Genomic DNA, 15,025 nt, shown 5'->3' on the forward strand with positions numbered 1-15,025 from the left:
TAATATTATTAGATTTAATAACTTTGGATTAATAACTTGAGGAAAGGTTTGTATCTAGATGGATTTAATCCCTTTCTAGGAATGATAGATTTGTGGTTAGATGGATCTAGGCTTGTTTAAAAACTCTATTAATTAACATTTATCACATCTTCAAAATATATTAAAATAATAACATTCATAAAATAGAAAATCATTTCTTTGATAAGAATAATACATATTTATGTAAACCACCAAATAGTCCGAATCTCGTGTGCAAGACCAACAAATACTGTAAACATTCATAACTCATAAATTTTATATATGTCATTACTTATACACATCAATTAAGAAAGTTTCATATAACGTTTTTTTAATTAATCAATTTAATTAAAATGATGAAAAAAACATAACTATTTTTGAGATAAATCTCAATATTTTATTTGTGACTATTAAAATATTTTAGAATATTCCAATAAAGTTTCAAATCTCTATCACCCATTTACTTATTATTGATAATTAAATTAAAATTTTCGATACTTATTCTAAAATAATAAAATCTCCACTTACTCCCTAAAATATGTGAATGGATGGTGGCTGAACTACCTGTTACAATAGAAATTCTAAAAAACAAAGTGATTTCTTTTCAAATTGGGATGATTTCTTTTCAAGTTGGGATGTCATAAAATAGTAGAATTAGATCTTGTCAAAATATCCCAATTGCCTCCCCTATCACTTAAATTCTCCAATATTACATAATAAAAAACTTTACATCAAATCATTTGCATAATTATAACAACGCCACCTAAAAAATATTCTAATATACAGTCACATTAAAAGAAATTACTGTAATTACAGTCAGAGGGTTCGATTTTATGGTTGCATACCACGTGGCTTGATTTCCAATACCGATTTGCGTTTTCCTTGTCGCTGTCATCACATGGCATGACATGTCTGATACGGTTGATATTAATTCTTCCTGCCCATCCTGTACGTGGCCCGGTCAGGCCATCCACTTGGATACCCTCAACGGAGCAGCTCGTTCCTCGCAATCCAACGGTGGAGCTCTTCTCGGGTTTCCCTCTTCTCCGGATTGCTATGGGATTGACCTCATTCGCTATGCCGCTCCCCAGCGGAGCCTGCTCGGATAAGGCTTTCATTCAGTAGCTTAGAACATACGGATGCTCAGTTCAACGCTGATGAAGTCCGGCAGTGGATTGTTATCTACAGGTAATTAGTTTGTTTCTTTTTTGTCACAGGTTATTCTTTTCTTCCTTAACATTCTTTAGCTGTATGCAATATTTACCTCGCCAGACCCTCTAATCGATTTTCTTGTGACTGCATTTACCACGCAGGTTGTTTGGTTGCAGAATTGTGGCTCTCAGCCTTACCCAGCGGGAAGGCGCTTCTTCAACGTGGGTCTTCATCCACATCCGGGTAAGATCATACTCCGGTTGGGTGTTCTTTGGCTGAAAGTGGAAGACTTAGAGCGTAGGTTTCGCCTCAGCCTTCTGCGCTAGTTTGACGGCATTTTGGTCTTTTAAATGTTAGGGCTTTAAGGGGTTTTTCCCCTAGGTTGTATATATCTTGTACTATGAGGCTACGACCTCGCTTCTATCTCAGAGTTTGCTACTATTCAGTACAGTGTAGTTCTCCTGCTGTTTTCATCTTGTATTATTTGAGGTTTTCATTTATAAATGTTTAATAGTTTGCCATTGTATTGAATGTTCTGGCACACGACTGAAATAACACTTGCTTGCTTCGAGCTTTGATTCCATTATTAATATATTTATGATTCTGGGTTTGGCATTCTTTGGTCTTCCAAGAGAATTATATGATGGAATATTTATTTGCTTGTGTTTCCGTAAACTCGATAATATGGTTTTGGACCCGCGTGTTTTCTGTTACCATCTATTTAATTTTAATATATCAGAAACAAGGTTCTATGGTGACCGCCATTTAGGGTCTTAGTCCTTCCACTTAACGGCTGAAGGAATTTGTTAATTTATTACCAGGATTGGGCTTATATCACTCTTCGGAAGCTAATTCCATTGTAAATTTATTATATCAGAAACAAGGTTCTATGGTGACCGCCATTTAGGGTCTTAGTCCTTCCACTTGACGGCTGGAGGAATTTGTTAATTTATTACCAGGGTTAGTCTTATATCACTCTTCGGAAGCTAATTCCATTGTAAATGGCTGCCCTTGATACGCCGAATTATGAAGAGTTATCAGCAGAGGGTTTCATCCCTCAGCAATCTTCTGGTTTGACGTGTAGAGTTCCGAAGACGTTTATCAGTCTCTGAAGAATCCGAGACCCTTCAGGGTTCGAACCCCTGAGCCTTATGTATGATCTTATGCTCGTTGACGGCTACTCCTTAGTTCTATTCTTTTGCACTTAATTTGTTTCATTTTTTTACATGCATGCAAATCTGTTGTTTATTTTCAACTCTTTTTCAGAATGCACGAAATATTTCTTTGGGTTACAGTGGGTTTATTATTTAGAGATTCCAAAACACGGCCCTGTCATTCTTTAGCATTCAACCGTCTTCTTTTCTTCGATTCTTGTATGGTTTAGCCAGGCGGTCATTAACACGTTGTGTCACTGTAGTCCTATTTAATTTAGCATTTTACAGAACTACTTTTAACTTTCTTAACAATGAGAATATCTGTCATTCTACCTGTTCCTAAACAGAGCTGTAACAACATTTCTATATATAGATTGTCTGTCAGACTAAACTGTAAAATTATTTCCTTTTCAAGGCGAATTGACGATACAGAACTGAAATGTCTTTTTCTTTCTTTTAAAATCAATATAGATTTGTAATATCATTTTCTTTCAAGCAATCTGTCAATATAGAATTAGAATATCATTTCCTTTCAACTAACCGTCAATAAAGAAATTATAATATCATTTTCTTTCAAAGCGAAGTGTCAATTTTACCAGTTCCTATAAAGATGACAGTACTGTGTTTTTTTACAATTAACACGACTAGAATTCACAATGAGAGACTCCCACCTTGACAGTTGTTTCTTCCTCTAAAACCCTTACGTTGAATCAAACTCTGTAGTTAAATGTAACTGGGTTCTTCTATAAAAATATATATACTAGCTAAGAATTTTTAGAAAAACTATTTGCTTGCAGAACTCTCTTCTAACACAGTTCAATAATATCAACAAAACTTCCAGAAGATACCTCATACTTGAGTTGCTTTCAATCAAGTAATTTCACTAGAAGAGGTCACCTCTAGTTGTAGCTAGCCAACCACCCGACCATGAGATTGTCTTTCGAGACCAAATCTCCCCCCTAGCTTGTTCACAAGACCTTCAGTCTTCTGCAAGTTGCTTGCGCGCTGTGCTCTTGCTATCTGGTACTCACCAAACTTAGTAATTGAATGTTTCCCTTTTCTTTTTTTCCTGCTTGTCCCTACAGCGCAATTTTTTCCTCCCCTCACTTCCTTTTCTGGAAGCCTTATACAGTTAGGGGAGGTAGTTAGGGTTCCAGCAACTGTTTCTTTTTAAATTCCCTCCTCAGAAGTTACATGATCTCCTCTTCATTTGAAATCATGTCTCATTTTTTCAAAAATAAAAATATTAGTTAATTCAAACAGATAATAACAATAATCCTTCAGTTTGTTTTTACTATGGTAAATAAAATATTTACAAATAAAATATTTACAACATTCTGGGAGTATTACATCTCCCCCCTTGAAATCGAACACCGTCTCGATATTTTCCAGTTGCAAACAGTCTGAGATAAACTTCTCTCATGAGTTGTTCATCCTCCCAGGTGGCCTCATCTGGCCCAAAGTGCTGCCATTTCACTTTAACTTGGGTGATGACTCGTTTTCGCAGTGTTACTTCTCTCGGATCTAGTATACTCAGTGGTTCGACCAAGATTTCTGCTTTCGGTTCGACCTAAAATAAGCAATAGTTTAAGTCAGTTTTTCCTTAGTCAACAAATCCAATTGGCCTACCTAGGATACTTTCCTTCCTGAATATCTTGCCAACTAATTACATGCTTAGGATCATAGATGTATTTTTAAGCACTGACACATGGAAGACATTGTGGACCCGGATATGACTTGGCAAAGCAAGTTGGTATGCCACTGGGTCAACTCTTGTTAAGATCTGAAATGGTCCGCAAAACTTGGGTGCCAATTTTGCGTTCCTACTCCATTGTAGTGTGCTCTTTCTTGCTCTAATCCTCACATATACATGGTCTGCCACATGGTATTCCTTAAAATTCCTCTTTCAGTCAGTAAAATTCTTTTGCCTATCTTGAGGGGCATTTAAATTTGTAAGAACGTTCCTGACCATCTCCTCCATTTCCTTGAGCATTTCGAGACCCAACATCAGCTTGTCCTCTGGTCCTCCCCAGCTTGAGGGTGTGCGACATTTTTGTCCATACAACACTTCAAACAGGCTCATCTGCAAGGATGTATGATAGCCATTATTGTATGCAAATTTGACCAAACGCAGGTAATCTTCCCAATTAGAGGGTTGTTGCATTACATATGCCCGTAGCATGTCCTCTAATACTTGATTCACCCGTTTCGTTTGTCCATCGGTTTGAGGATGGTACGCGGTATTAAAGTTTAGCTGCATCCCCAATTCTCCATACAGAGTTCTCCAAAAGACTGATGTAAATTTCAGGTCATGGTTAGAAATTATAGTCTTTGGTAACCCATGCAGTCTAGAAATATTTTGCATAAAGATATGAGCAATCTGTACTGCTTTATAGGTAGACTGTAGTAGTATAAAATGAGTTGATTTACTTAGCTTGTCCACCACTACCATGATGGAATCGTTGTTTTTTTTTACCTGGGTAATCCTGTTATGAAGTCCATAGATATGGTCTCCCATTTCCACTTCGAAATTAGTAGCGGATGTTATAACCCAACAGGGTGCAACTGTTTCGTCTTAACTTGTTGGCACTCCAGGCAACGAGTTAAATATTCTGCTACATCTTTCTTCATTCCTGGCCAATAGTACTCCTTCCGGAGTGCAGTAATCATTTTCTGATATCCTGGGTGCCCAGCGTAATGGCTTTTGTGAAATTCATCTAGAATCAAGCTTTTAATGTTGTTCTGTATGGGCACATACAAGCCAACAGTATCCATTGTATATCCTTGCTTATTTTCTTTGCTGGTTGAACTTTGAGCTTGTCCTATTTGCTGATATCTTAAATCCTGTTTTGTTGCCTTTTTAATCACTTCATCGAAGGTATTTTGTCCTTCGCTGCAAGAAATCTCGTAGATGCATTGTACTTTTTGACTCAAAGTGTCCACCACCCTGTTTTCCTTACCTTTTAAATGCTTAATATCGAAAACAAAACCACTTAAGAAATCTACCCACCGTGCTTGCCTAACATTTAAGGTAGGTTGACTAAAATAGCTAGTCAGACTGTGGTGGTCCGTCAGTAGCAAAAAGCTTTTTCCCATTAAATAATGGCGCCACATCTTCAATGCGTGGATCACATCTGTCAATTCCAGATCATAAGCAAAATATCTTTGCTCATGTTATTTTAATTTCCTAGACTCAAAGGCGATCACCTTTCCTTCTTGCATAAGTACTCCCCCTGCCCCTTCCTTGCTTGCATCTGTGCACACCACATAGTCCTTACCCGGATCAGCTATGCTCAATATAGGCGAAGTGGTGAGCAGATGCTTGAGTTATTCAAAGCTCTTTTGGCATTTTGCTATCCATTTAAAAGCTTTTCCCTTTTTCTGTAGGGAGGTGATGGGGTAAGCCACTCTCGAAAATCATTCCACGAACTGTTTGTAGTACCCTGCTAGTCCCATGAAGGATCTTATGTTCGCCACATCTTTTGGCACATGCCATTCCATTATGGTTCTTATCTTTTCAGGGTCCACAACGATCCCTTCTTTAGTAGTTATATGCCCCAAGTATTGAATCTGTTCTTTAAAGAAATCGCACTTATTGTACTTAGCGTATAATCTATGTTCTCGGAGGGTTTGCAATACTGTTTTGAGGTGCTCCTTGTGTTCCTCTATATTCCGGGAATATATCAATATATCATCAATAAAAACCAACACAAATTTGTCCAGATATTGATGAAATATGTTGTTCATCAAGCACATAAAGGTGATGGGGGCATTGGTTAGCCCAAATGGTAACACCACAAGCTCGTAGTGTCCATATCATGTTCTAAAGGCAGTTTTGGCAATATTTTCTTCTTTAATTCTGATTTGGTGATACCCTAATCGCAAGTCAATCTTTGAGAATATCATTGCCCCTTTCACCTGGTCAAAATGTTCATCAATACCGGGCAAAGGGTATTTATTCTTGACTGTCAATTTGTTCAACTGGCGATAGTCCATACACATTCGAAGGGTCCCATCCTTTTTTTTAACGAACAATAGAGGGGCTCCCCATGTCGACACGCTGGGGCAGATGTAATTTTTGTCCAACAACGCCTATAATTACATTTTCAATTCAGTTAATTCTGGTGTGCTCATTCGGTAAGGAGCTCGGGATACCGGGGCTGATCCTGGCACCAGTTCAATGGTGAAGTCTATGTCGCTTTTGGGTGGCAGTCCTGGTATGTCTTTCGAAAACACATCTGCAAACTCTCCTATTACTGGAATACTCTCCAATGACGTGGACTTGTCTTTCGTGTTGGCATACCCCACTTGGATGGCATAAATTTGACATCCTTTCCTGATACATTTTGCCAACTGAGAGGTAGTTATTGGTCGAATCTGCACAGGTCTTTGAATGCCCTGCATTTCTTGCTCTTTCCCAAGCTGATCCTTGTAGCAAATAGCTTTTTTTTTACAGTTTATAATGGACCAGTACTTCTCGAGCGAATCCATGCCTATCAACACGTCATACGAACCAACGGGAAGCACATTCAGTTCACCAACATGGGCTGATCTGCTATCCTCAAGGGGTGGTTATTTACTTTAGCCAACACTCATCTTTTTGCCCCTTTTGCTAGCTGTACTAGCCAAGGGTTCTTAAACTTAACAGTTGACAGTTTACATTGTTCCACAATTTTAGGACTAATATAGCTTAATGTAGCTCCAAGATCAATTAAAACAGTTACAGAATATTCAAAGATCTTAACTTCAAATTCCACCATAGTCTGTTGTTAGTCTGCTTGACCATCCTCTAGAGCAACATTAATTCTTTGTAGACTTCGGCACACATCACCAACTGTAGATGCTTCGTGGATTTGAAAAACTTGTTTGGTTCCTTTCCGACGAGGGCAGTGTTTAACATATTAAGGCCGTCCACAGCCCCAGCATTGTACTGGGGGTCTTGCTGTCCCTTCATTGTCTATTTTTCCAGATTGTTCGCTAATTCTAGATTCTATGGGTGGCTTTAATATGAGCGGGTTTTTTTTGTAGATTTCTGTTATTCTGCCCTTTGATAGATCCTTTATTAGCATTACGATAGTTTCCTTAGAGTTTCCGGTCACCTTATTGCCACGCTTGTCAACCAACCTCTTTCCTATGATTTCTCCCTTCTGTTTACTTTGTTGATAACAAATTCTGGCTTTTCGTCTCACCTCTTCCATCTTTTTTGGGTTGTCAATCTCAATTCTCTCCCTCATCGCCAAGGGTAGGCTACTAACAAACCGTTGCACCTTAGCTTTCTCCTCCCGTATACAAGGCACATAGCGGAGTAACGAGGTGAATCGGGTGATAAACTCTTCCATAGTCTGCTTTCCAAGTCGCAGATCATGGAATTACCTTGATTTCTCGTCGTAAAACCACTCAGTCTAATACCTTTCCTTGAAGTATTTTTTAAAATGTTCCCGTTATATTTTGTTCACTGACCCCCCGTACAATCTTGACTTCCTCCCACCAGAGGGTGGCTTTTCCTTGCATTTGGAAAATGGCCAGACGCGCCTTGAGATTGTGATTGCATTCGTATAATTGAAAGTATTTATTCATGTTAATCAACCAAGCTTCGGCTACCTCCTCCAGCTCTCTATCGAAGTATGGTGGTTTAATTTTCCCGAACTCCCCTTGTAACTCTATACGCAGTCTTTTCGATGTTTGATGCTCGGAGGCATGGTCCGACTTCTCCTTTCGATTCTCTTCCCTTACTTCTGACTCTTCTGGATCTGTACGATAGCCTTGTTCTTCTAACACTCGTGGCCGCTCAGGACTGGGATTTAGAGGACGTTGATTCTACTTATCAGAGAAACTCTTCATGATCCTTTCCTGTTTCATAGTTAATCTCACATTGTCTTCCTATAAACGGGCCATCTCATTTTTCAGTTCCCGCGTCGACTCTAATATCATTAAATTCGTATTGCACGTCTCTTCTCCTACTGTACCCATATCTCAGGTTTAGTTTCTGGGCTTGTTACGGGTCCCCGTCCGATCACATTTCTGTGTGGAAAGTTGTCCATTCTTAATCTGCTGTTGACTATTTCTTGAGCTTTACATAGGTAAAAATAAAATTATCACACTGTTTTTTTTGTTATTTTATTATTTTATATTAATTTTGGTAAATTGGTTGAAGAAAAAAACAAAAGAATGACACAATTTTGTTGGTCTTCATTGGATATACTTGGCAGAGGCCGCATTTTTTTAACTCGGCTCTGATACCACTTGTAATGACTCCACCTAAAAAAGAAAATTCTAATATACAGTCACATTAAAAGAATTCTAATATACAGTCACATTAAAAGAAATTACTGTAATTAATAACTCGTCTACAGTGCTCTTTTAGATATATATGCAGGTCTAGCATTTACATTTAATATTGTTGTTCCAATGTCATTAATACTCGGTTTAATGTCAAAGGGTTTGATTTTATGGTTGCATACCATGCGGCTTGATTTCCAATACCGATATATGTTTTCCTTGTCGCTGTCATCACATGGCATGACATGTCTGATAAGGTTGATATTAATTCTTCCTGCCCATCCTGTACGTGGCTCGGGCAGGCCGTCTGTCCTCACTTGCTCCACTTGGAAACCCTGCCTCATCAATGGAGCAGCTCATTCCTCGTGATCCGATGGTGGAGCTCTTCTCGGGCTTCCTCTTTTCCGGATTGCTATGGGATTGACCTCATTCGCTATGTCGCTCCCTAGTGGACCCTGATCGGATAAGGGCTTTCCTTCCGTAGCTTCGAACATATGGATGCTCAGTTCAACGCTGATGAAGCCTTTACTGTTGTTTTCTACCTCAGAGTCCGACAGTGGATAATTATCTACAGGTAATTAGTTTGTTTCTTTTTTGTAACAGGTTATTCTTTTCTAACTTAACATTCTTAGGTGTATGCGATATTTACCTCGCCAGACCCTCTAACTGATTTTCTTGTGACTGCATTTACCATGCAGGTTGTTTGGTTGCAAAAATGTGGCTCTCGGACTTACCCAGTGGGAAAGCGCTTTTTCAACGTGGGTCTTCATCCACATCTAGGTAAGATCATACTCCGGTTGGGTGTTCTCTAGCTAAAAGTGGAAGACTTAGAGCGTAGGTTTGGCCTCAGCCTTTTGCTATTATTATGGTGTCCGCTAGTTTGACAGTGTTTTGGTCTTTTAAATGTTAGGGCTTTAAGGGGTTTTCCCCCTAGTTGTATATATCTTGTACTATGAGGCTACGACCTCGCTATTATCTCAGAGTTTGCTACTATTCAGGACAATGCAATTCTCTTGTTGTTTTTATGTTGTATCATCTGAGGGTTTCATTTATAAATGTTTAATAGTTTGCTATTCTATTGAATGTTCTGGCACACGAGTGAAATAACACTTGCTTGCTTCGAGCTTTGATTCCGTTATTAATATATTTATGATTTTGGGTTTGGCATTCTTTGGTCTTCCAAGACAATTATATGATGGCATATTTATTTGGTTGTGTTTCTGAAAACTTGATAATATGGTTTTGAGAAATATCTAATCTCACTAAGTTAACCAAATTTGCAATACCTTTCGGTATGGTAGTGAGTTGGTTACAAAAGAGATCCAAGTACGTCAACTGGTCAAATTGGTAATGCCCTCACATATGTGAGTGAATCCACATTCAAAAAGTTGTAAGTCAGTTAATTTGGTCAAATTGGCAATGGAATTAGGTATCCTCCCTGTGAGGTTAAAACCAAGAGACAGAGTGGAGAGGGGAAGTCAAAATTTTTCAGAGGGAATAAAACCGGAAATACTACAACTAGAAATGGATGGTTCTGAAAGTTGTGTCAAGTTGCCCAATTCACATGGAATTCTGCCTCACAAGCTGTTGTCGTCCAGATACAGGGACTCTAGCTTTTGGAGCAGGCCCAACTGGACTGGAATAGGACCGCTGAGAGTATTGCCTCCGAGGTCCAGGTGCTCTAGCTTCTTGAGCATGCCCAACTCGACTGGAATAGGACCACTGAGAGTGTTGACACTGAGGTCAAGGTACTCTAGTTCGTGGAGCATGCTCAACTCGATTGGAATAAGACCGCTGACCATATTGCCTCCGAGGTGCAGGTGCTCTAGCTTCTGTAGCATGCCCAACTCAACTGGAATAGGATCGTGGAGCATGTTTTCTTGGTGGTCCAGATCCTCTAGCTTTTGTAGCATGCCCAACTCAAGTGGAATAGGACCGCTGAACATATTGAATTTGAGGTGCATGTTCTTTAGTTTCTGTAGAAGGCCCAACTCCACTAGAATAGGATTGCGGATCAACATATTGCTTCCGAGGTTCAGGTGCTCTACCTTCTGTAGCATGCCCAACTCGACTGGAATAGGACCGCTAAGAGTTGAAACTGAGGTCAAGGTATTCTAGTTCCTGGAGCATGCTCAACTTGACTGGAATAGTACCGTTGAGCATATTCTCTTTGAGTTCTATGTCCTCTAGCTTCTGTAGCAGGCCCAACTCCACTGGAATACGACCGTTGAGCATATTGCCCCCGAGGTCCAGTGTTTGTAGTGCTTTGAGGTGGCCAAACTTTGCCGGAATTCCTCCAGTAAAAGCGTTACCTAAGTGAATCAATGTGCTCAATAATGAGAGGTTGCTAATAGACGAGGAAAGTTTATCTCGCAATGCTGCATCAGATACTACATTAGAGGTCAATGGCAACCACTCTTTTGGTGTTTGCCATGCAGCAAATACCGAACCATGAGCACATGTTGTCCGAGTTTTCCGCTGTCCAGTTGGAGAGCATGCTAGATGAATCCTTTGTGATGTCATTTTTAAATGACAAGAGAGCATGGAGGTCACTTTTATGGTGGGCGTCTATTGAAGATACATTGAATTCACGTTCCTCCACAAATATGCGTTCAAAATTAGAATGACCCAAGGGAATCCAGCGGCCATGTCCTCGTATGAACCAGCGTCATCTTCCCCATGGAAATTAATAGCCGTTGCTGCCGACAGAGGGGCAGCCATGATGCAGAGAAGCAATAATAATAATATCACAAATTGAACATCCATTTCTCTCTCCCACTAAAATCTCTCCTTAACAACCAGTGAGTTGTTTGTTCTACATGCATCTCTATATATATACAGGGTAGTCCTGATAAGGGTAGAAATCATGTTGACGATGGAGGAGGAGTCGACATCGAATGGTGTGGTGTCAAATTGAAAGAAAGTGTTGAACAACTCCTTTGAAAATAATTTGTGTGGTATTATCAATTCACTCACATTTAGCGTTATCCTCATGACGGTCGTTGGTCTTTCTGCAAGTTAAAAGAAAAGGATATATATGGAGTTAGTGTGTTTCTCAGGAAAAAATGCAGTGGTCTTGCTACAACGTAAAAGAAACAGATATATGAGGAGTTTATAAGATTTAAAAAGCAAAATAAAATATCCTTTTCCCGGATGCTTAATGATATATTAAACTTTAAATTTAAGTGAAAATTGTTATATTCATTTATATCATAAAAAATTACGGAGGAGTTATTGTAAAAGTTTGAAATAATAACCAAACGAGAATTAAACACTAGTCGAACATATATATATAAATTGGTATTTTCTCTTTAATAAAAATAATATAACATATATATAAATTAATATTTTCTCTTTAATAAAAAATAATATAAATTTCAGCGTTAGTGATATAAATTTAAATGTCATTATTTGATTTCATATTTTTGTATTAATTTTTAAAAATATATACTTTACATTAAAAAATAAAAACCCAAACATATTCCAAAATGTTTTGGAATTATATGCTTTTATATATATATATATATATATATATATATATATATATATATTTTGTTGTTTTGTTTTATTTATTTTCTATTTATATTGTTTTCTTGTTTTGTTTTATTTATTTTCTATTTATTGTTTTGTTGTTTTGTCGTTTTAATTTGTTTGTTGGTTTTTGGTTGTATTTTAAATAAAATTAATTATATTATTTTTTCCCAACTATATATATTTTTTCCCAACTATAAAAAGTAGTTCTTCATACTCTGCCACCATTTTCTCTGAGAGGGCCAAACAAATTGTAACCATGCTCTCTTGTATTCTAGGATATACCACTCATGAGCATCTAGATGAGCCTATACTTGCTTTCCTCTCTATTTTTTGCCCAGGAAAGCCTCCAGCTACAATTTTCAATTTTGCCCAGTTCTTAGCAGATAGAATCCATGGTCAATTGATCAGATTGCCAAATGAAAGAGTATTCAAATACTCTTCAACATTGTTCCATATGTTCCTATATTTCCAATTAGACAGGTTTCTAGTCAACATCCAAAAGCTAGACACTAAGGGCCATCCTAGATCTGTCATCTTTTGGACACCCTTAATCCAAAAATATTCCACTATTTTCAGCTACAAGGAGTTCATTGATTCCTTTGTTCATCCAATTGTTAATATGCTAAGCAGTAGCAATCAACCCAGGATCAATGATGAGATAAAGAGAGTTTTGCAGTTGTCTAAAAATAGTAGAATAGGAGACTGGCATTTATACCAGGACCACACTAAAATTAGGGTGTATGGATGCCAGCTCACTCCCTATAAGCTACCCAAATATATCCCCATGAGAATATTTGCATTAGAGTATATTAGGTAGATCATAAACTCAGATGATGTGAATTTTCTATCAGCTAGGAAGAAAACACAGTTCAAAATAAAAAAAACCAGCTTGGTCCTTTTATCCGTAATAATAGGGAGGCTGGAGGAGAAGCAGAAAATTGTTTACAGGAAATGAAGTTCAATAACAGTTTCAAATGGCAGTATGACCCTTTAGGAGTCATAAACAAACTAAGGCTCAAATTTAAATTAAGCCCTTTCATGCATGAGTCCAGGCCAGACATTGAAAAATATGCCAACCAGTCAGAGTGGTTGGAAAATACCTTAATAGATATGGAGAAACAAATAGATACTAGTTCCATTCTACATACTCTAGCCCTGTAGGACAAAAATGAAAAAAGGACCAAGGAAGAAGGTTCGTGCTCAAACATAGATACAACACATGACATATTTGAAATCATGTACAGGAAGAAGCCTAAGCTAAATCCTGTAAATGATCAAGAAGAGATAGTTGAGACAATTGAGACACTTCAAATAATTGATACAGGTATAGTGCTTAGAGAGAACGCAGCTCCAATAGTTTTAGAGGAAACTCATCGGCCTTCCACCTCTAATACTCATAGTATTCAGAAATAGCTTAACATTGAGGTCTCATCATCAAGCAAACCAGTGGATAAGGAAAAAGACATAAAGGAGAAGTATAAAGAGATCAAGTTGAGAAATGAGGCATTGAAATCTGAAACCTATGCTCAGTATTTCAAACAGACTCCTAGCAATCATAATAGGTTACTTATTGCTTTTGACATTAAAACAGGTAAAATGCAAATGAACTTTTTGCAGCCCACAATACAACAGCCTAAGTCATCAGCAGATTACAGAAAGACAAAATTTGAAGTTTTGGCTAGGGATGTTCATCCCATAGATCAGATTGAATTTCATAAGCAAGCAGGAGAAATGATATACTCAAAAATGACCAACAAGGCTATGAGTTTATAGAAACTTCAAAATTCTCTAAAGAACATCACAACATGGTTTAAGCTAGAGAAGGCATCCTCACAAGCAAAGGATAACCGAATTAAGTCATTAGAAGAATTGGTTATTGAGATTGGATATAATCCAAATGACATCAAGGCTGCAGAAAAGCTCATAAAAAAGAAGAATGAAGACATTGTTGCGTTGAAGAAGCAACTGAGGTTGCCTCCTTCTGAACATCCACAGACCAAGGAAGTTCTAGAGAGCCGAAGCCAGAAATATGAGATGATGGACCTCATTATCTAGTTAAATGCTCAATTAAAAGAAATGGAGAATTAAATGGACAAGTTAGTACATGAGAAATAGACCAGAATTGAAATAGCTACTGCCACAGTAGCTCCAGTAGCTACAACACTTCCAATTGCATCAACAAATACATCAGCAACAGGTTCAACAACAACAACAGCTCATCCTAGTGATGAAGCATCTAAACTGGTCAAAGCCATGGAGGATATGTCCATCCAAACCACTGAAATAAATAGACTTAAGGAACAAATAAAAATTCTAGAGGATGAAAAGAAACTGGCTCAAAGCATGCATAAGAATGAGACACAAAAGTCAAACAGGTTGAATGAAAGGATACAAAAGTTGGAGAAAGAATTAAAACTAAAAGAGCCACTAGCCCAAGAAAAACAACTTTTATGGGCCAATATCATTGACTCAGTCAATGATATTTGGCCATCTATACAGGTGATATTTGAGCAAAATGATTTGGTCAAAGGGGCTGGTGAGGCAATTCAAAGGGTTAGAGCCGAACTTGGAAATATGCCAGAAGAAGCCTCAAGAATAATCCAGTTCTTTAACTCAAAGAACAAGTATGAATTGTAGGATCTTGGAATAGCTGACAGAACTGGGACCATAATAGAGGTAAAGAAGGTAATCACCAAGAGGAACCTGATGATACAACTTGAGGAGAAGTGCCAAACAATGGAGCTAGCAATAGCCAGGTTTATGGTGAAATTTGATGCTTTGAGGCAGAAAGGTCTACCTAACCCATTGGTGATTAATGACAGGTTGATGCCACATGAAGACTATGATAAGAGAATCAGAGAAGTGGCAAAGGAGAAAGCCAACAGTTC

General features: G+C 38.0%; 1 protein-coding gene across 12 annotated transcripts in view; it reads left to right on the forward strand.

Annotated features, from left to right (window-relative positions):
• The first annotated feature begins 1,008 nt into the window (after positions 1 to 1,008).
• The window catches only part of LOC149196340 (3-oxoacyl-[acyl-carrier-protein] reductase 3, chloroplastic-like), a 69,928-nt gene continuing 55,911 nt past the window's right edge, over positions 1,009 to 15,025 (forward strand). For 2 of the 12 annotated variants that reach the window (XM_089405524.1, XM_089405529.1), the window contains exons 1-2: positions 1,009 to 1,206; positions 1,291 to 1,413. In XM_089405524.1, the coding sequence (XP_089261650.1) occupies positions 1,158 to 1,206; positions 1,291 to 1,413 (172 nt within the window). In that variant the 5' untranslated portion in view covers positions 1,009 to 1,157. Of the gene's footprint in view, positions 1,207 to 1,290; positions 1,414 to 8,860; positions 8,943 to 9,138; positions 9,178 to 15,025 lie in introns of those variants that run through there. The other 10 variants (XM_089405525.1, XM_089405526.1, XR_016254645.1 and 7 more) reach the window with 7 other exon arrangements.

The sequence above is a fragment of the Pinus tabuliformis genome, chromosome 2_2 (assembly GCF_031772625.1).
Source record: "Pinus tabuliformis cultivar Carrire ecotype Pingquan chromosome 2_2, CPIR1, whole genome shotgun sequence".
Classification (NCBI taxonomy): domain Eukaryota; kingdom Viridiplantae; phylum Streptophyta; class Pinopsida; order Pinales; family Pinaceae; genus Pinus; species Pinus tabuliformis.